The 21,653-nt window shown below is 35.0% G+C and overlaps 1 protein-coding gene across 3 annotated transcripts in view; it reads left to right on the plus strand.

The window, feature by feature from the left end:
* LOC138696543 (serine-rich adhesin for platelets-like) overlaps positions 1-21,445 on the plus strand; it is a 41,597-nt gene extending 20,152 nt beyond the window's left edge. Inside the window, exons 3-7 of one of the 3 annotated variants that reach the window (XR_011331415.1) lie at positions 5,755-6,536; positions 8,426-8,704; positions 10,665-11,351; positions 17,546-18,486; positions 19,325-21,445. Coding sequence is in view for 1 of the 3 variants with exons in the window: in XM_069821640.1 (XP_069677741.1) it covers positions 5,755-6,536; positions 8,426-8,704; positions 10,665-11,351; positions 17,546-17,672 (1,875 nt within the window). In the remaining 2 variants the exon portion in view is untranslated. Of the gene's footprint in view, positions 1-5,754; positions 6,537-8,425; positions 8,705-10,664; positions 11,352-17,545 lie in introns of all 3 variants that reach the window. The other 2 variants (XR_011331414.1, XM_069821640.1) reach the window with 2 other exon arrangements.
* The last annotated feature ends 208 nt before the right edge of the window (positions 21,446-21,653 follow it).

The following is a 21,653-nucleotide window of genomic DNA, read 5'->3' on the forward strand; positions in this document are numbered from 1 at the left end:
CTATATACCAGTTAAATCTGTTACTGCAAGAAAGGGGAGCTATCTGTTGGATGAGTTACTATCATCAATATTTAATCATGCGTAGAAAGTTCAATAAACTCGTTAAATACACTGATGGGGAGGGGTATGTGCTCACTTTAAGATCAAGTGATTGTTTATGTAAATACACTATCCATTGAACTTGCTTACAATTATGAATGGTGGAGTGTTTTTTAATCTTATAACTAGTGGTTAAATGTGTAATTCCTTTCTTATCTGCACTTCCTTTCAAAATTATGGGTCAAAACTCATTTATTGCCATTCTGCTCAAAACACATGCGTTTCGTGATCGTAATCTTCATTTAATTGTTGTATTTTTATTCTGTTTTGTTGTGAGGAATGTTGCTGGTGAATGTTGATTTTGTCATTTCAACATTACATTCGTTTGCAAGAGCAAAAGTTGCAACTGCAATTGTCCCTATAGGGATATCTTATGCGAAGTTTTACCGCTAAATGGCAGGAGCGTTCCAGTTGATTACGTTTTCCCGCTTGTTGGTTTTCTGTGTGTGTCAAAATTATATTTACAATTATTTTGTATAACCTAGTATAATTTAACATAATTCAATATTTTCTTACCTCGTAATTTAATTTAATTTAATTTACAATAAATACTAATGTAAACCTGTACGGGTATAATATTGAGCGATTCCCCGAGATGGGTGGGGAAATCTCCAGTATGCAGAATATAGATACGAGTAAATTGAATGGTCATGAACCTAAACGAGAACTTTGAGAACGAGGTGCACGAATAAAAAAATAGGAACTATGTTGAAGGTGAATATTGCCCTCTTTAATCATTAGTATTTAAGAACTGTACACTAAAAACAGGATATGCAGCCACCGATGTGTTTCTTTTTATAGGGAAGGGACTATTGAGATTGAATTCCTTGTATTTTTTTCTGTAGTTGCAGAAAGATCAAATACAATTTTTAATAGGATGATATAATATGATTGCAGTAGTATCACGATTAGTCGTGCGTTTTGCAGATTAAAGAAATGCAGTTTTGAATATTATGTAGGATGATTTTGAAAATTTGAAGTTAAAACATGGTTTTAATAATTAGGGTACAGTACATTAAATACATTATTAACGAAATGGGTTCCACTACGGATCGTCCTAGATAATAAACATCTCAGTTTATCGAGAGTTTACTGCAGGCATAAACTTCGGAGACTCCTATAACTACTACATATAATCTAATTTAACATAGCTTGCTGTCGAGGTTGCATATGTTTTTATTAATTTTTCTTTTTCCTCTTCCAAAATGAAACTAGTCAACATTTCCTTACTTGAAGTAGTTACTTTTATTTAATAGCTAGCACTTTCGAGGAGCAATTTAATTACTTATATTTTTTAAGATTTAAAGCATATATTCAGAATATTTCGGGACTTGATTGAAGACAAAAAGCTTTCCCTGGTGTTTACATATAGGAACATAACAAAAATTTGCCATGTTTAGTTGTTTTTAAGAGTATTTAATATACTAATACACTACGTATATCCTCAATGTTTATATACCGAAAAATAAATGCACATACAAAGCGCATCCCTCATAGTACACGTGCGCTATCTGTTGGTCCTCGTTCAGGATATCCCTATTGACAATGATCACAATTTGTGCTATGATGCTGCTGCTGCTGTAGATGCAGATGCACCAATACTCAGTGGTTAGAGATGCAGTAGAAAGGTTCGGAGAAACGCACTGTTGCTCTAAGAAGCCTGGTTCTATCTAAGAATGAAAAACTACAGATTGTGATGAGCAATATGTAGTGCAGGAGATTTGAAGAAATTGTGATACAACCTCTGTGGAAGCCCGAAATGACTCAGAATGTGATAGGTGTCAATATAAGCATGAGGACAGTTCGGAGACATCTAGGGGAAGGAGCCCTAAATCATGTCGATTTGCAATATGTCCAGCATTGACCCCAGATCATCAAGCAGTCAGTCTTCAATTTGCCTGTGAACTTGCAGAATGGACAATGGAGAAGTGGAGCTAAGTACTATTTGATGAGTCCAAGTTCTCCTGGAGATCACCAGATGACAAGGAGAGAGTCTGGAAGTGAGCTGTAGAGCATTATGCAGTATCATGTGATTTCTCCGATAGAACGACATTCAGCAGAGACTCTAATGGTATGGACTGTTATCTCCATGAAGGGTTGTCCTGGGTTAATTTTTGTAAGAAATGGAAACCTTAATGCTGACTGCTACATCGAGGAGTTTCTTTCCAATCATGTCGTGATCTATGCATCTTTCATTGAAAGGAATTCAAACAGATGCTGGACACTGCTCATCCACACACCTCGTTAATTGTAGCCAAATTCCTCGAAGAAGTGAGATTGCCAAGTTGAAATGGACAGCCCAGAACCCTGGCTTAAATCTAATAAAATACTTGGGGGATAGGTTGGTCAGATGCATGCGAGGTCGATTTCCAGTTTCAGAGACCTAAGCAGACCTGCAAACAGCACTTCTGGAACAAGAAAATTTCATGAGAGTAATAAGCATGTTCGAAAGAATGGAAGCCATAATTAGAGCTAGAGGTGAACAAACCAGTACTGAATATTTTTGTGTGAGGAGAATAACTGAAGATAAGAGAACATGCAAATGATTTTAAATATCGAAACAATTGTGCAGTTTGTGCTCAACAATGTTTAAGTTTAATTCATTTCTTCAAAACCAGTGTGAAAGACATTATGTGTCTTAAAACCCGTGAATGTGTAGTTTAACTTCCATAACACTATGGTCCACACCTATGGAGTAATGGTTGCGCATCTGACCGCAAAACCAGGTGGCCTGGGTTCGATTCCCGTTCAGGGCAAATTACCTGGTTGAGGTTTTTCCGGGGTTTTCCCTCAACCCAATATGAGTAAATGCTGGGTAACTTTCAGTGCTGGACCCGGACTCATTTCACCGGTATTATCACGTTCACCTCATTCACACGCTAAATAACCTAAGATGTTAATAAAGCATTGTAAAATAACCTACTAAAATAAAAAATAATGCTATGACAATGTTCTTATCATAATGCAAGTAATTTAGTTTGAGGTACGAGGAAAAACCACAAAATAGTTCATAATTACTCAAATTGTTTGATGTTATTTATATAGTTTATATTGTAGATATTTTGTAGTCATCAGATAATTTCCCACTTCTCGATTTTTCACCTTCGAATTTTTAGAAAAAAAAAATGGAATTTTTGCTAGTAAATGGATCGAATATGAGAATGAAGAGGAAGGTAGAAAAGAAAGATGATTGAAGAATGATGGTTTGCAGTGAAGGACTTGCCCTTGGGCAGAACACTGTGAATGAAATGAATATATGAGAGTGCACGAAAATTAAAAAAAGTACAGAGTTAGTGTTATTTACTGCAGTGTTTTAGGGATCTGATTCTATTTGGACAGAAAGATATTTCTTATTTATGTGTGGCAATTATTGTTTACTTTGTAAGTAGCGAGAGGATATGTATTGATATGTATTATATGCATTATATGCATTCAGAATTAAGTAGTTCTTTTTAATGGTTTTTAATGGTTATGTTGCTAAGGCATTATTTTCTAAAATTCGGCGGAAAGTTGCCTAATCATTTCTATAAGTCCCCTCTTTGTTCTTTATCGTGAGATTTTAAGTTTTAAACATAACATCGAATGCATGTAAAACATGTAGTGATGTTTTAGATTGTTATATAATACATTTGATTAAAGAAAAACGATTTATTTAAAGAAATAAAAAAAAAAAATTCATAGCACAACATCCCATAGAGGGCCCATGGTTGACCATTTGACTGCTTGCATGACATTCACATGCCTCAGTAGAGGTGAGCAATCATCGAACCAGTATAGGGTAACATATGGCCAGCACCATGATTTCAGTCATAACAACTGCTTTTGAAACTGGATTTCGCTATTTATTACAGTTTCCTAAATTCATCTGGATGGATGGGTGTTGGTCCCATACACTGACCGAAATTTCATGAGAAAATTGCTTTCCTCATGAGGTCTCGAACCAGTGCTTGTTCTGTGTTACTGGTCTAAGGCTTGATAATTTAGACCACATGGCTACAATATGGGGCTTCAATTAAATTAGCCTGAGTTATAAGTGTTAGTATAAATGATCTGATTACAAACTTGAATAACTATTTTTAGGAGATACTTAGAAATATATTGGTATCAATGGAAAGAGAAACTCGTATATTTTTTGTTATCCATTCGGTTAAATCACATGTGCTATTCTTAAATCAGCAAAAATTAGAAAACATGAAATTGGTATCAACAGAAACAGAAACTCCAACAATTTTAAAATTTGTTCACTGAAAACATGAAACAGAAAGAGAAACATTTGGTTCACAACCGTAAGAGTAAGTCACATGTGCTCAATGTGAGGAGCTTGTGTCACACGACACACATCAAGTCTGTAGTCAATTTTCTGCCATACACGTTGTAGCATTGGCCCATCCACCAGTGCAATGGCCTCTGTGATGTGGTCATGAAGATCCTCAATGGTACAGTAGGTGGCAATGGTGGCTGAAACACTTGTGTTATAAAACCCCACAGAAAAAAAATCACGAGGAGTGAGGTTGGGGGAACATGGAGGCTAATGCAAACATTCTAAATCTTCACGGCCAGCACGTCCAATCCATCTCCTTGGAAGTTGTGTATTCAGTTTGTTTCTGACATCTAAGTGGTAATGGGGTGGTGCCCCATCCTGCTGAAAAATGAGACCTTCGATGTCCTGTTCCAGTTGTGGAAGAAGCCATAACTGTAACATGTCTAGGTACGAATTACCTGTGACTGTCGCCACGACAAAATAGAAAGGGCCATACACCTTTTCACGGCATATAGCACAAAACACGTTCTAGCACACAAAATGCCCTCCTGTCTTCGTTTGCAGCCTTTTTCTGTTATATCGTCTCCTAGCAACGAAATTAATAAATATGCGACAGATTCACCAACATAAAAAATATTTGAGTTTCTCTTTCCATTGATACCAGTATCATGTTTCTAAGTGTCTCCTAACAATAGTTACTCAAGTTTGTAATCAGAAAGATCATTTATAGTAACACTGTATTAACATTTGTAGCTATTTGTACCTAAATCTTGTGGAATTTGAAATAAATTCGTAGGTTCTTATATGTTTACATTTGTTGAATTATAAAATAAGATTTTGTTTGTTTTAAAAACACTGCTTATATTTTAAACAGAAATATTTTTAATATTTGAGGAGAAAAATTCACTCTGGTGCTGGGGATCGAACCCGGGTCCTTGGTTCTACGTACCAGGCACTCTGACCACTGAGCTACGCTGAATTCAATCCACAGCACCAGATCGAACTTTCCTCCTACAGTGTTTCCCTTTATTGGCCTGACTCCAAGTTGGGCATATACGTTGACATTTATATTTCAAGTCAACTGCCATTATACAAGGAGCGCACTCAGCTGAGAGACTAATGGCCGGGATACTGCAGTAAAGTGCACAGCAATGTGTACAGAAACATGCACTGCTAACTAAACTAATTTACTGAAGATGTTATTATTTGTCCAACAGAATAATATCTGTTATATTGAGCGAATTTTTCTCCTCAAATATTAATTGTCAATACAACAGATATTATTCTGTTGGACAAATAATAGCATCTTTAGGAATATTTTTGTTCTGAAATGTAATAAGCTCATGTATTTCTGATTTGTATAATAGAATTGTTAACATGTATTCTGATTCCAGGCGGTTCGACATCTACCGTCATCACAACAAGAGGAATACAGACGATTGAAGCAACAGATTGCAGAACTTGAAGAACAGAAAAAACTTAATCAACAGCTGCTGCAGCAGAAGAAGAAAAAGAATCCTGTAACTTCTACAAAATCTATTTCACTTGCCTTGTCACCCAGTCGTACTCCAGTTGTTGCTAGTAATGTGAAGTCGCCACTTAAAATTGTTGTAACAAATTTAAGTACTGGAAAAGACAGTCCAAAAGGAAATAAGTCATATTTTGGAGGTGACACAAGAAAAATTTTCAGAACTGCAAAAGCCGCAAATGCTGAAGAAAATATTCCCAAGAAATTCCAACAACATTTTTCAAATGTTAAGTGGTGTAAGGACGTAAAAGTTGTTGATAGGTCAGTTAACCCAACACAAAAAATAACTACAGTAAACAAAAATATTAGTAGAACAGTTCAATCTGCTGGTTTGTTAAAAAAATCGAAAATGGAAAGTGAAGTTCAGATGGCTGTTCCAACTCTTGCTGCCATAGATCAAAAGTCAAAAGAGAATCGAGGACTTACAGTGGAGACTGGAAATGAAGTGGCTAGTGCAGTAGGGAAACAGGTGCTTAAAATGCCAAAGAATACCTCTTTACAAAGCATGGAGTGCAAAGCTCAGGAAGTAGAGAGATTATCATCAGTCAAAAGTGATGGTTTGTCAAAACTAGGAATCTCAAATGAAGCATCTTTGGAGGATAAACAAGCAAAATTATCAGAAGTTGAGCTTCAATTACTGACAAAGAGGTAATGTAAATATTTTAGGAAGTAAAAAATTGTAGAAAGTAAGTATATTAATTACTGTAGTTCACCCAGTCAAGCTCAACTTTTGCATAGCGTCACTTAAGGTGCAAATACTCGTAAGCCTCAAAATTTTCGAAATGAAGTTTTTGGCATCGTTGAATTTGTCAAAGTGATGTGCATATACCTGCAAAGTCTATAAACCACATTTTAATATTAATCGCGGAAAATTACAAATTTCAATATTTCATATGCCTGTGATTAATGGCAAAAATTTTTTTTTTTTCATTCTCCTGTAAAATTTTGATATTGTGGGATAGAAGCATTTTCATCTTAAGTGACGATAGGGTCATTGTGCTTGATAAGCTAAAAGTCAAAGGGTGACACTTCAAATTGTTTGTGTGACTGTCGTAACGTTTTGCACCACACTTCATTTTTGTTGGCATTGACGGTTTTAATGTGTTTTTTTTTTTTTTCATGGTGGTACAGTCCTGTGTTTATATTTATAGACTTGCATTTATTTGCCTATTTATTTATATGACATTTACTGCAAATCTAAAAGCTTCTTAAGTTTACACAATAATAGAGAGAAAACATATAGCATTCCTTATATCTGGTTATAGGCTTATGCAAACTGGACATCTTTACATAAAAAAAAAAAAAAAATACATTTGTGAATAGTTAGGTGAACATTCTTATTATATAGGTACTTTACATTCAGACTTTTTTTTTATTGAGATTTGTCGTCTTTTGCAAGAAACAGTATTTTCGAACTGAGTGTTGTGACACAGTGATAAAACACTGGAGTTACATTTGAGAGGTCCCAGATTCAAATCCTGGGGCCGACGAATCTGATCGTGATTTTTAGTGTTTTCCTTGATCATAAAATAACTAGCCATCTAGTTATTTAAAAGGTAAATGCCGGTTTGGTTTCCATGTGCATTATAAAAGATGCAGAAGTTTTTCAAGATCTTATTGCCTACTGATTGTACACTTTATGGCAAAAAAAAAAAAAAAGGGGGTGCCCCTACAGTTTATAAGTTCCAGATACATATTATTGCCCATGTTTGTCTCGTCAAAACTGCCATTCACTAGATAAAACATAATTAAACCATTTAAATTTGCTGTATTTTGTTTAAGAGTCTGAACTGAAATATGTAATAAAATGGGATGGATGGTTGGTTTTAGATAATATATAGAGCCTCTGAAGGGAGAAATAATAATATAATTGATAAACACAAAATCAGTCGAAGTAAATATGAACAGGAAAAGTACATATTCTGCCAATCTGGTACTATCAGTTTGAAGGGCGTAGTTCATTACAGAATGGATCTACAAAATGAGTGAATAGTACTAATTCAAGGTTCCAGTCTCTGACACTTTTAAGTTTTTAAGTTACAATTTTTTCAATCATACGTCTCACAGGACCGTTTGTTTCTGTGCCAGGTGGTGGTGGCTGCGTCCATTCAGGTGTAGGTCGGTATGTGTAGGTTTTCTATATATACACTGTGACCCAGTGTGCCATCCGACTTCCTGGAGATAAGAATGTCTAAGAAGGGGAGACATCCGTCTTTTTCCCCTTCTTTCGTGAACTGGATGTTGGGGTGGATATTGTTCAGGTATTCTTGGAATTCCTGAAGTTTTGCTTCTCCATGAGGCCAGATGACCAGTGTCATCTACATAGCAGTAGAAGTAAGCTGGTTTCAGAGGCGCGTTCTCACCTACGTAAGATGTTCCAACAGAACAACTTCGGTAACAGGGAAATCAGTTTGGCTTGACAACCTTATGAATGTAGTACAATGTGTGAGCTCGTGTGCAGGATGATGATCTTAAAGCTTGTTAAACTGATTGTACGGACAGTGCCTTTTGTTATAGCTGCATTGTATTTCTCTCAGGTATGAAGTTCTGGATCATCTAACAGACATGACTGCATTATTACGTCAAGTAGAACTAGAGCGAACCACTGAGGATGAATGTTTGGCAGAGGTTCGTCATCTCCGTAGTGAACTTCGTCGAGCTGAGGAAAGACATACCAGGCAAAAACAACTGCTTACAAAAATGCGTAATAATGTGTCAGAATCCTATCAGCGTGTGGCTAAGGGCCGCAAAGAATGCATCACACTCTCCAAGACATGCCTGTCTTTGGGAATTCATGTGAAAGGTCGACTCTACAAGTAAGTAAAAGGTTACTTGTTTCAGAATTTTGTAGTTTGTCTTCATATTGCAGAGTTAAATTCGTTAGTCTTGTATTGTTTTCGTATTGCTTCTGTCACAATTATTTAAAATGAAATTTGTAATCAGGAAAGAATATAGAATTAAACTATTCTAGAAGTGTGTGTGATTATATTTCTTTCATAATACTTAAAACATTTTTTTAGGTCTTACCTGTTGCTTCATTGAAATATCACCATTTAAAATACATAACAAATGCATATTACTGTTTCATAATACTATAGTTTTACTTAGGTCACAAAGAACTGCAAAAGTACATTATAGCAATCGTGAGGTACAAGGTTAAAGCTCTTTAAATTACTTTTTCTTAAAAATATTATATATAACATATGTACAAATTGCTCGATATTTTGGTGTAAAACTGTCCAATGTTAACTGAGATTCATATTTTGAATACATCGTAGCTAATTTATAAAAGGCTTTCATAGGAATATAGTAGAACCTCAATTATCTGTTATAATGGATGGGAAAGGGTTACAGTTAACTGAAAATGATTGCTAATCTGTTTTGCATAGGCAATATTAACAGTTTAATGTTACTTTACAACAGTGTTTTCTTTAAATTAAGAACTAGTTGTGAGAGCTATTTTAAAAAAGTCTGTTACATTCTTTTGTACTTCTGTTGCATTTGTTTTTATTGATGCTAATTTTTTAAAATTTTTCACGTGAATGTCTAAAAATGGTATCTAGGGATGGTTAAAAATAAGTGGTTATTTTCATAAAGTTAATCAGTTAATTACTGGTTATTTTTGTTTGCTGGTTTAACCTGATACCTAGTTATTTTCACCAATAACTGAACAACCAGTTACTTATTAAATTATATACTAAATTAAGTTTAAAGTGCATCTTTAATGTTGGTCGAATGTTCTTTTTATTTGTACTCTATGTAATCAGTCCTATAAACCATTCCTACATGGGATATTGGTTACTGCTTTACTTACTTCATATCCATAGATGACAAAATAAGATTCAACTCCGATTCAACTGTCAGTAATTAGTCTTTGCTATTTTTATGTACACTTCTCGTCTTTTATTTCTTGTTTTTATAATCTGTGTTTTGTGTTTTATAAGCTCATAACATTTAATTTGCTTCGCATTAACATATCAGCATTTTGGTGGTAGTAACAGTGCAACAGTATTTACGTTCTGCCATATTGGTTTCATGCTAGTCATATCTTTTATAGAAGATAATAAGATGCACTTATATTTTACAAAAGATCTTTTATCAAAGAAGCTTTTGTAAAAGAAAACCCATTACACTGTCATAAACTTTTTAATATATATTTCATAAAAGATCTTTGACACATCATATCGTTGATATTACCAACCTAAGATTTGCGCAAGTTAGATGATGAGGGGGCGCAAATTATTATTTTTGGGTCCATGGGTATAGCACTACCTAAATATGAGGCTGATGACATGGGTCACAAAACTACATCTTAATAGCTGTGTATGGATCTCAGATAGCTATTTGGATAGTATTAATTAGAGTATGGCTAGTATTAATGTTGCAAGTGAAGACTACAAATTACTATGGAAAAAGTAGAAATTTATTTATTTTAAATATGTACAGTCTTAGAAAAAATTTTGTCGCACAGATATTTTATAAGTCCCAGAAAGGAGGCAGTATGCATGATCAAAGTACGAGCGACCTGGTTCACAAGAGGACTAGTTGAGGTAATAAAATTAGTTTTATTTCATTGTATGTCTGATCATGTGCACTCCTTTCTGGGACTTAGAAAACTTTTTTCTAAGACTGTACTACAACAGAGCTAGACTCCAAATGATATATTGAAAATAAAGTATATGTAGATTTATGTATGTGAAGAATTAAGTGAAGGATATGAATGTTTACTGTGTAACTGTGTTTATTTATTTTGCTAACATTAATGTTGTGTGGTAGGGTTCCAGCAGGAGGTGCAGAACTAATGAACCGTAAACTACAGCAAGTTTACGCTCAAACACAACGGATGTCTAAAAAGAGGGATGAGAATGAAGAGAATGAAGAAAATGCAACTGGAAGTGACGTATCAGAATTTATTAATTTACAAGTGTCAGTGCAGGATAATGCAATATCAAAAACTGTTGATATTGCCAACCTTAACACTTCACTTCCAAGTAGCATGTGTGTTTTCTCTAAGAGTGAAGACAATGTGGATGTTGAAAGAACAGATAACAGTGTTGTAGCTTCGACATCGACATCTGTTTCTAACTCTGAATGTGTGACTTCTGATAAGACTGCAGATTCAGAATTGCTGAATCAATCGGTTTCTTCCACTGAAATTTCTGCACCTTCCTCTGTGAATATGGAGAGTGAGAGAAATGTGTGTGAAACTCATGAATCGAACAGTGTTTCAGTTTCGAATGAGGGTCCTACCTTGCCAGACTCTGGTAGTCTGGACACAGAAAAGTGTCAGGATAGTGCTTTCTCGTGGAGTAGCATTAAACGTATAAGTACGGGCAGATCAGAGGACTATTATTCTGAAGGTTGTGAACTGAAGGTGTTGGGCAGGACCAGCAACTCGAGATCGACCATGCCCCAGTGCATAACTGAATATAGGTCACCGTTGGAGCATATGCATTTTAACAGGCAAGCATTGAACATGAGGTTCGTACTGTACAAGTTGTCACTTTGTGTATGTTTGTAAAGAATTTATTCTATTTTTAAGTTTGTTTCCAGTACAGGAAACAAGTCTCATAGAATATTCTTTGCATGTCTTTATGTGGTTTTCAAGTTCCGTCTCAAAACTATCATTGTGTCTCAGTGCTGGGCTTACAGGCCAGGGGGTCTGGGTAGAAATCTTCGTCGAATCATTCTGAATTTATAACTTATTTTGGGCAAGCTCATGGTCCAAGCAACACGGGCTATCTCTGAGCACTCTGGTTCCCTTGAGGCATTCCAGAATTTCTCTCTCATTTGTTACAAGTGCAATATAGACACACTGCTTGTGATGGACACTGGATGGTCTCTGGCAAACTAAGTGGTCTACCACTAGATCAGCAAGGCAACTTTGTTAACCCATTTTTACGTGAATTGATAGGTACATGGCACACAATATTTAGGAACATTTCAGTACCAAAGATGATTTCGTAAAAAAAATTAACTTGGCACAGAGAAGCATCGTCACTGTGCCTGTAAAAGCAGTAATGTGATTATGAAGTTAGTTTTACAGGAGAGTGAAAAAAAACTTTATAAAATATTTGTTTGTGTATGCATCTATGTGCTAAAACATTGTTACTTTGTTATTTTCGCAACAATGAAAATGCATAAATTTCCAGAGAACTGAAACCATTCACGATTAAAATAAAATATTCGTAACTGCACATAGCCGATTTTACCTGACCATTTTGCACATAGCTGATTTTACCAATTCACTATTTGAAATTAAAATTAGTACATAACTGCTATCGTTTTATCTTAATTCTTTCAAAGGGTAATGAATTATTCGAAAAACACAAAATGTTGTTACACTCTGATGACATAGCAGTCCTGAAGAGAGGCATTAAATACAGTAATATACATATGCATGGTTTTTGAAGTACAAATGTAAGCCTAGGTTAAACTAAATATTACTAGGCTTAGGTATGAAATTACCGTTACTGTAATTTGAGTAAGTACAAGTCATAACTGATAAAAGTGAAATGTTCAGAAATACAGTAAAACCCCGATAAGACGCTGTTCAAGGGACTGTGTGTAAACCGCATATTAACCAGGACCGCATATTAAGCGGGTATACTAATTTTGACATATATACAGTATCTATTAACATTTTTCTTTATTTAAAAACATGATTCATGAAATTTTGTTGTATGGTTTCGAATAAGCTAAATATAGGTATTAAATAAATAATGTATTTGCCGTCTTAGATAGCTTATCAAGATGCTAAGTGATTATTTATTCACATAATTAGCAAAACATGTAGAACAATTTAAGTTGATAAACATTCCGGCAATAATTTGCCATCTTCAGATCATTAAGAAGTGATATTAACAAAGTATGAACATTTTACAAAGTTGATATACAAATAGTTTCATGGTTAAAAAAAATTTCACATACCTAGATAATTAAATTTATGAATAATAGTGCTAATTGCTAAGAAATTTAAAATATGACTAAAAATTAAAATTAATGTGTGGAAACACCATAAATATTGTTTTAACTGTTATTGTAATATTGTTTTTTGTTTCTTGTGACTGTTGGTAAAGACAAATTTTTCCTGAAGGAAGGACATTGCATGTTGTGCGATTCAACCAGGCCTTATAACTGCAAATATTCAAACGAGAATCAAATAAGGGATTTTATTTAATTTTTATATATTTGAAACGTTTTAAAAGTTACATTAATTCAAACAAAAGAATTGAACAAAGGTGGGGAAGAAAGAAAGAAACTATTGTAATGTAATTAATATAATTGATATTTTATCAAGGCAAATTTTTGTATGCGAAACTTACGTATTATGTTGAGAGATGTGTAGTTGTTTTGTTGATTGTGGACTGAAAGACACAGGCGGGCTTACAATCCGTGTATGAAAATGTTACGTCTGATGGGAGGGGTTTAAAAGGTACAGATTATTAAATAAAGAATTATGTGTGTTGGAGAGCTGATCTTTAAGAAGTGGGGTTCCTTGATTAAATTCTTGTGCGATGAAATATTCTTCTGTAGTTTCTATTTTAGAACAGTTATTTAGTGTTTGTATTATAATAGAGAGCAGCTGGCTACGGACTGGAAGGTCCGGGGTTCGATCCCAGGTGGTGATAGGATTTTTTTCTCGTTGCCAAACTTCCAGAATGCCCCCAAGGTTCACTCAGCCTCCTATAAAATTGAGTACTGAGTCTTTCCCGGGGGTAAAAGGCGGTCAGAGCATGGTGCCGACCACACCACCTCATTCTAGTGCCGAGGTCATGGAAAGCATGGGGCTCTACCTCCATGCCTCCCCAAGTGCCTTCATGGCATCTTACGGGGATACCTATTATGATAGAGCATCATTAATTTTTGTATGCTCGTGACCTGTTTCGATGAGTGGAAGACAAATTTTGATTTGTTGCGATTATATGTACTCTGATTTATGTTCATTATATCGGGTACAGAAGTTCCTTTGGGTTTGACCTACATATTTCATGGAGCAGTTGTTGCAATTTAATTGATTTATTTATTTCACTTTTTGAAAATTTATTAGAATTATTAAATGAGTTGGTAATCAAATTATTTAATTTATTATTTGTCTTTGGTGCTGTTTGAATGTTTTGGCTTTTAAAAAAGTTGTTGATTTTATTTGAAATTTTACCAAAATATGTCATGCTATGCCATTTTTATTGTTCTTTGGGTTTGTGTCTGGCATTAGTGTAGAAAAATTATTATTTTTCTTAGTTAATTTCATTTTTCTTTTCCAAAAAAATGTTTTCTAATGTTGTTTTGGTATAACTGTTTTCCGTGGTTAATTTTACTATGTACTGATATTTTTTGTTAAAATTTGATTTATTCAGGAGAACTCGCAGATGTTCAATATGTGCTCCTTGTGTAACATGGCAAATATCAATGTGATAGTCTAGTTCATCCCAAACATGATGTAACTTACAGATCTTATTATATCTCTGCCTCAGTGCAACATCATAGTTTGCAGTGAGGGGGAAGAGAGATAGCAAAGTGTTGTAATGATTATTAATACACTGACACTCACGACCAAGATAAACCACTTGAAATTTAATGGTTACTCACCAACAGAGATGTAATGCAACATCTGTACCTTCATAGACACTTGCCACACTTCTCGTGATGCATTGTTTCAACTGATCTAAATCATTAGAATGTGAGGGACGTAAATCTTATTTTTCACAAATCCCCATATAAGTAAAAGTCGCATGGTGTGAGATTGGATCTCCTTGGTGACCACTGTGCAAAAGCGTGGTTGTAGTTTGTTGCATTACCAATCCAGTATTGTGGAAGTGTTTTGTCTAGATAATTTCTAACATTCAGGTGCCAGTGTGGCGGTACTTCACCCTGTCGGAAGATAAGTCAACAGTTCCTCAACTTAACATCACACTATGCTTGTCAATATCACAAATATCTCTCTTAGCTATTATACTTTTGCAACAATCAGTGCAGTAGTATCAGCATTGTGTCTTATTGATACTTTTACAGTTCCTCAACCCAAGAGCGCAAAATGCATGTCATTATCACAGATAGCCATCTTAGCTGTTATACTTTTGCAACAATTAGTGCAGTAGTACCAACAGTGGGTCTTATCGAAATGTTCCTCAACCTAAAAGCGCAAAATGCATGTCAATATCGCAGGTAGCCTTCTTAGCTATTATGCTTGTGAAGAATTCCTGCACGAAAAGACCATACTTACTTCGGTACATTGTAGTAATAGTAATATTATGCTTGTGCCAGTGTAACAATCAGCGCATTAGTACAAACAGTGTGTGTTATCGAAATTTGTATGGTTCCTCAAACCAACAGCACAAAATACCTACATGTCGATATTACGATTATTTTTGTTTTATATACCATTGGAAGTGTTTGTTCCTTTTGTAGTAACCCTATGTGATGTGTGTGTGCGTGCATGTGTATAAATCTTATAGAAAATTATTATTAATCGTCATAATTCAGAAAGGTGCTAGAGAATTCAGAACTGAATTGTAAGTTTGTACTTCATTATTGAGCATGCATGTTGCTGGCATAAATGGTGCTATGGGCGTGCTTTTAAACTCCGTGTTTTATTGTATGTGTCTAACAGAAATTCACTTGAAACGTCTATCCTTCCCCTTACTTCTCTTCCTTCTTCACCTCATTCTCTTCAACTGTGTCGTCTTCCTTATCCACTTCTTGTCCCTTACCATTAGTCTTCTCTTTATCCTTTTCTGTCTTCCTTCACCACCTTCATTCTTTTCTTGTTCACCACTATCACTTATCTTGTCATTATCCAATTTCTTATCTCTTTCCCTGACTCACCATTCTTCCCTTTGTTTATGCTTCCATTATTTTCTCATCCTTGTTGTTTTCATCCTTGCACGCCTGTTTTTCTTATCACTTTCTCTTCTCACCAAAACTTTACGTATTGATATTGAACTTCGTGTTTCTCCTCAGTATTTGCCCGATTGTCTCCACTTTTCTTCTTCGTCTCATTCCTTTCATCTACATTCTTGTTCTTTACCTCTGATCAGCCATTATCTTCTATCTCCTTATTTTCCTCACCAGTTTGGACCCAGGACAGGTCTGTACAATTAAGACATGCTTTGACCCATTGTGTACCCTATATATGTGATTATTGTCCAAGTCCTACAGATGGCTAGGTGATATTCGTGAATCCGATGCTGACAGGTGGGCCATCTTGCCTCAGCCCCTGATAGAGCCAGACCCCATCTGCAAATAAGTAGCCTTATAAGCCCCAGGGCTCATAGCCCCAAATTCTTCTTGTATCAGCATTGCAAACCTGTACTACTCCAAGATTTCACCCCAGCCTATTTTTAACTATTGCTGATGATACATGAAATGATGGGGAAGATGTAGTGTGTTGCTGGAATGATGGAAGGAAACAGGAATAATCATCAATGGCTCGGCAGCCCAGTGTGAGCCCTGGCCTGCCCCAGAAGCTTCTTCCACTTCTTTTTATTAAGAGCCTTGCTCTCCCAGTTCCTTTCTCCAAGCAGTTTAACAGTGAAATAGAAATACCCCGAGGAAAACTCTGCAAAGTCTGCTTTTTCACCACAAATTCCATCTTAACATAGCTGGGGATTGAAGACCAGCATGCTAGCAGTTGAGCCGCAAATGTGGCTTCCTCATAGTTTTATTCTTCATCCTTTCCCCTCGACACCAAGATCCTTTCTTTCTTAATGTCATGTTTTACTTATTTTCCTTTTTGTTCATATCATCCAAGTCTTCTCTTCCTGAATCATTTCCTCTTCATCACTATTTACTATTACCTAGCTTCTTTTCCTGTCCTTTCCCCTTCTCCTCATTACCTTACTTATTGATAACAGTGAGTAATGTCTTTATTTCAAAATGGAGGTCACCGGCGTGGCTCAGTCAGTTAATATATTATATATATATGATATGCGTAAATCACTTTGTGATTTAAGACGGCGCTTATTCCGTCGGATCCCGGCCAACTAGTCGCTCATAATGAGTGCACCTCAGCACATGTGTGGACTTCAGTCCTACGTTCATAGACATCTATGATGTAGTGCAGAGGGCGGCCACTAGAGTGAACCCAAGAGTTGGAACTTAAACTGAGACGATTCAGTCCGATGCCGTGGTGGGTATCCGGTGTGGCTTAGTGGATAAAGCATCAGCATGTAGAGCTGAAAACCCGGGTTCAAGTCCCGGCGCCGGAGAGAGTTTTTCTCCGTTCCATTACTCTTTCATCATCAGTCAGTTAAGGTGCTTGCCTGCTGGTCTGAAGTTGTGCTTAGGAGCGGGTTCGATCCCCGCTTGGGCTGATTACCTGGTTGGGTTTTTTTTCCGAAGTTTTCCCCAACTATAAGGTGAATGCCAAGTAATTATGGCGAATCCTCGGCCTCATCTCGTCAAATACCATCTCGCTATCACCAATCTCATCGACGTTAAATAACCTTGTAGTTGATACAGCATCGTTAAATAACCAACTAAAAAAAATTTGAAAATGGAACATAGTTCCCATCAAATGGCAGTCTTCGTTTGTGTAATGCCTAGAAAAAAGCTAATGTTATTGATATGAAAGTTGTAAGATAGTAAACTTTGAGTCCCAGAATTGCAAGAGTAATTATATATAAGCTCTTTGTATCCTATTTTTCATTTGTTTGCAGTGGTGATGGGAGCTCCTGGCATGGCTCACTGGATCCTCATGCCATACTCTGTCCCTACGAGCTGATGGGTACTTGCCAGGACGAGGAGTGCAATTACCAACATCAGAACAAACACAGCACAACATGACACACACACAGATGTGGCATGCCTGCTCCTCTTCTCTGCCCTCCCATTTTAAAATTGCACTGTCTAACAGTTGCAGTGAAATAAGTCAATAAGAAAACCTGTAGAATACTACTATTTTTATAGACGAGTCTACTTTTTATAGAAAGTCAATTTATATATATACATATTTTGTTTTGCCTTCTGCCACATTCGATCATATGACATATGAACTTTTCTACAAAATTATTCACGGTAATATCATAAATATTTGATAATACTTAGTCTCTACATATACGTACGTCGTCTGTTAGTTATTGCTTTGGAGTTTCTGTACAGATAAAAAAAAAAAAGCATTAATTCATGACATTATGTTAGCAGGTTGTTTACCTGATGTACTTGTAATTTCGTTGAGGTCCCGTTACCTATTATCGTTATTTATATGTCAGATTCTGTTTTTTTCTCGTTTCTTTTGTATTTCGTGCATATCCAAATAATATAATAATAATAATAATAAAGTGATGTCACTCTTTTTAAATTTTTGTCATATTACAATCCAGTGGCACAAGTCATATTGTGATTACGTATTGGAGGACTGTCTGTCCCTCGACACTTGCATATGAAGACTCATACAGAGATTACTAGTTAATCTTTATATCGGATTTTGTGTTCATATTGATATAGGCTAAATCATTCATTTTCAATGTATATATTCATGTTCATTTTATTTGAAAGACTGTGATACATTTTCCAAACAAAGATTTATCCTGTTAGGCTCTCTTTTTGCAGAGACCAGATGGAATTGTGGCACTACTAGATCGGAATGGATGATGTGAAGGTAATTAATGTTTAAGGAATATTTATTTCATAGGCAGTTGGAGAAAGTAAAGGCAAGAGACTTTTAAATTGTACAGGTACGAAGTATTTTGTAAAAGAAAACTATTTGAAATGCATATCGCTGTCATTGTATGCTTAAATTAAAAAAATCTCAAGCAGTTATTTTGTTGTTCATTTTTCATGACAGTAAATGAAAAAATTATCATAGAACAGTATTAGTGAAAATGTTATGAACAATTTTTTTTTCCTCAGGCAAGAGAAATGAAGTGTGATATTTTTTATATGAAAAATTGAAACAAAGGAAGAATTTACATTTTTCATGAAAGTGTTGTTTTCTAAATAAATGCACTGTTAATAATAAGGCATTTGTTATTGCACTAGGTAAATTCACAATTTTCTTGGAAAGAAGGGTAACTTAAAAACTGTCTATGAAATGAAAATTGTGTTAATTCCTCCAGATGTGAAGTTTTGGAAGTGTTAATTACCAGCAGTAAATTTTTCAAGTACATTACCAGTAATATAACAGGATCAATGTATTTTAAAACTGGTGGTATCATAACCTTTTCATAAACCAAGACATTTATCTTTATAATGTTGTTCAGTGTAATGTATTGTGGGCTCTTAATTCTGTACTGATTGACTTCAAATTTATAAATTTTATCTTGGCTTATTGAAAACTAGTCTTGGCATTTTGAATCACTTGAAAAGTTCCAGTTAGTGTTCACTAGTATTTTAATGGCTGCTGTTAGTCTGGGTATTGATTATTTATCTAAATTAATTAACTATTTTTCTCTCATAAACTGTGTGAATGGAAGTCGGAAGTATATGTCAGTTCTTAGCTTTGTGTTGCAGGTGTTGTGACAAGGAAGAGTTTCTTCACGAGGTCTGAACCGGAGATTTGATGCATTTTGGTCTCCAGTTCATTGGTAAGTTTAGCAGACACAGGAGGATGTTCCCTTTAGATCTTGTACAGTAGTTCCTACCGTTAAAAGTTTGCCACAACCAGATCCATCTCTCTTTCTCTTTTTTTTTTTTTCTGTTCCTTCTCTATTGCTCAGTCTTAAAAAATCCCGAACTCTTGTTCTACTATAGCAATCAGCACACTTATGTAAGTGAAGTGTTCACGCTGTTGGTTTCTGAGTACGTACATATTATCCTCAGAACAAGATTAGTGCAATGAAAATGAAAAGGAAGAATCTCGCGGCCAAAAGAGGTAACTGTTTTGACCTTTATCCACGAGGATTTGAAAGCTGAGTAAGTGGGACAAATCTGCAGCTGTTTTGAGATGCACTATTCGTGTTGACAAGCCAGGTAAAGCTTGTTGTTTGTGACAGTCCCGTTTTTTAACTTGCACCTATCCTCTTGCCTTTGTGCAGAATTTGCAGATTTGACCTGCTTCCTGCTATCTTGTGTACTTGAGCTTTTGTAGATGGTCTGCAATTAAGATTAGTGTCCTGGCAATATATATCGCCAGACCTTGGTATAAAGGCTAAACAGAAAGTTGTATTAATCTTGTTTTGGACTTCAGAAAAAAAAATGTGTATGCACTTCTATCATTTATGCTACTTAATGGCAGTTTTTCTTACTTTGTCTTTAGTTACTGTTACATTATCTTCTATCAGTTTGTTATGCACATTTATAAATTTCTATGAGGACGATCATAATATTTGTACAAATCTGGATTGTATAAATTATAAAGTGGATATAACTTAAAAGAGAGTACATAATATGAAGAGTATTTTTTGTATGAAACAACTTTTCGACATGAGCAGGCTCATTGTGTAGAATGCATGTCAGATTTATGTAATTGTTTATAAGATAACTGAGTAAGGTTATGTGAAATTGACATCGAGGTGCCAACAATTAGCAAGTTTTGTGCTAACAAAAATGATATAAATGGAATCTTTTCTCTCAAATTATGTTCAGACGAAGATGAAGAAACCAAAGAACTGTTAGACTTAAAGTAAGAAGATGAAGGGTGTTACACGTGTGCTGATGATTTACTTGCTTTTATGAACAAAGAAGATATTGTTTGTCGAGCTTGAAATGGTTTGATCAGAAGACATAATTTTACAAATTCGCAGTATTTTTAAACACGGAGAAAGATCTTAAATCTATATGACGACCACATGATTTCGCATTATAAGTGCTAATGAAAGTTTATTCCTTTGAACAAAATTCAAACTAAGAAACATTTATGGGAACTTGCTGTAGTGCAACAGGAATGAAGAAACAAGTGTAAAAAAAAAAGAGAAAAAAAAGGAAAAAAAAGAAAAGGAGGAGAAAAACGAAAGTTTGAAATTCTTGTACTTAACTGAGTCTGAGCATTCTAAACTGGTTCATTCCATTATGAAGACGCAAGAAATCCTACAGGGTTGGTATCAAGAATATATCAGATAAGATTATCATCCAGTTTTACAAGTAATTCACCATATTTAATATGAAAATTGACTTTTGTCCACCTAAAACTGTATAAGTATTTTAATTGACCGAATTACATGTATTCTAAAATTATTTTCAATACTAATTACAGAGTGCTCTATATAATTGGCTTATTCTTAATTCCTCTGCACCCCACTCCTTTTATTCACTGCTAACTTCTTAAACTTCTACAAGCACATGTTAAAATGTCCTTGGCAATGAAATATTTCAGTTATCCTTTGATTTAATCCAAATATCGGTATAATAGAGTAGAACCCTATTTTATGCATTTTTGTGTGAATTAATAGTATTAATACTAATACACAAGCAAGAAAAATATCGAAACATATTACATATACATGGAGACCCTAGACCAAGTTACAGGTTATGTATAAAGTAAAAAAGCTGCCAGGGAGAATTTAGATTTTACAGTTTTTTTTTGTTATTGTTGTGAGTTTTGTATTTTTTTTTTTGTGTGCTTTATTGTGGCGTTATTTGAATAAGTGTTTGTAATATAAAAATAAAGATATTTGTGCTTATGAGATGTTTAATTATGAAACTGTTCCTGTCTCGTCATTTTCTTATTACATCCTTGTATTAGAATATAATCGATCATTATCACTTGACATAGATTAGAACTTGAGTGTTATCCGAACTTCGGAAGAAATTACACTTCTGTTATCTTGTGGATGGGTTGTCCAGCAACTTTTCATTCTCTGGTTTATAATTTGATATTGGTAGCTTGAA

Source organism: Periplaneta americana, chromosome 3 (assembly GCF_040183065.1).
Source record: "Periplaneta americana isolate PAMFEO1 chromosome 3, P.americana_PAMFEO1_priV1, whole genome shotgun sequence".
In the NCBI taxonomy this organism is placed as follows: domain Eukaryota; kingdom Metazoa; phylum Arthropoda; class Insecta; order Blattodea; family Blattidae; genus Periplaneta; species Periplaneta americana.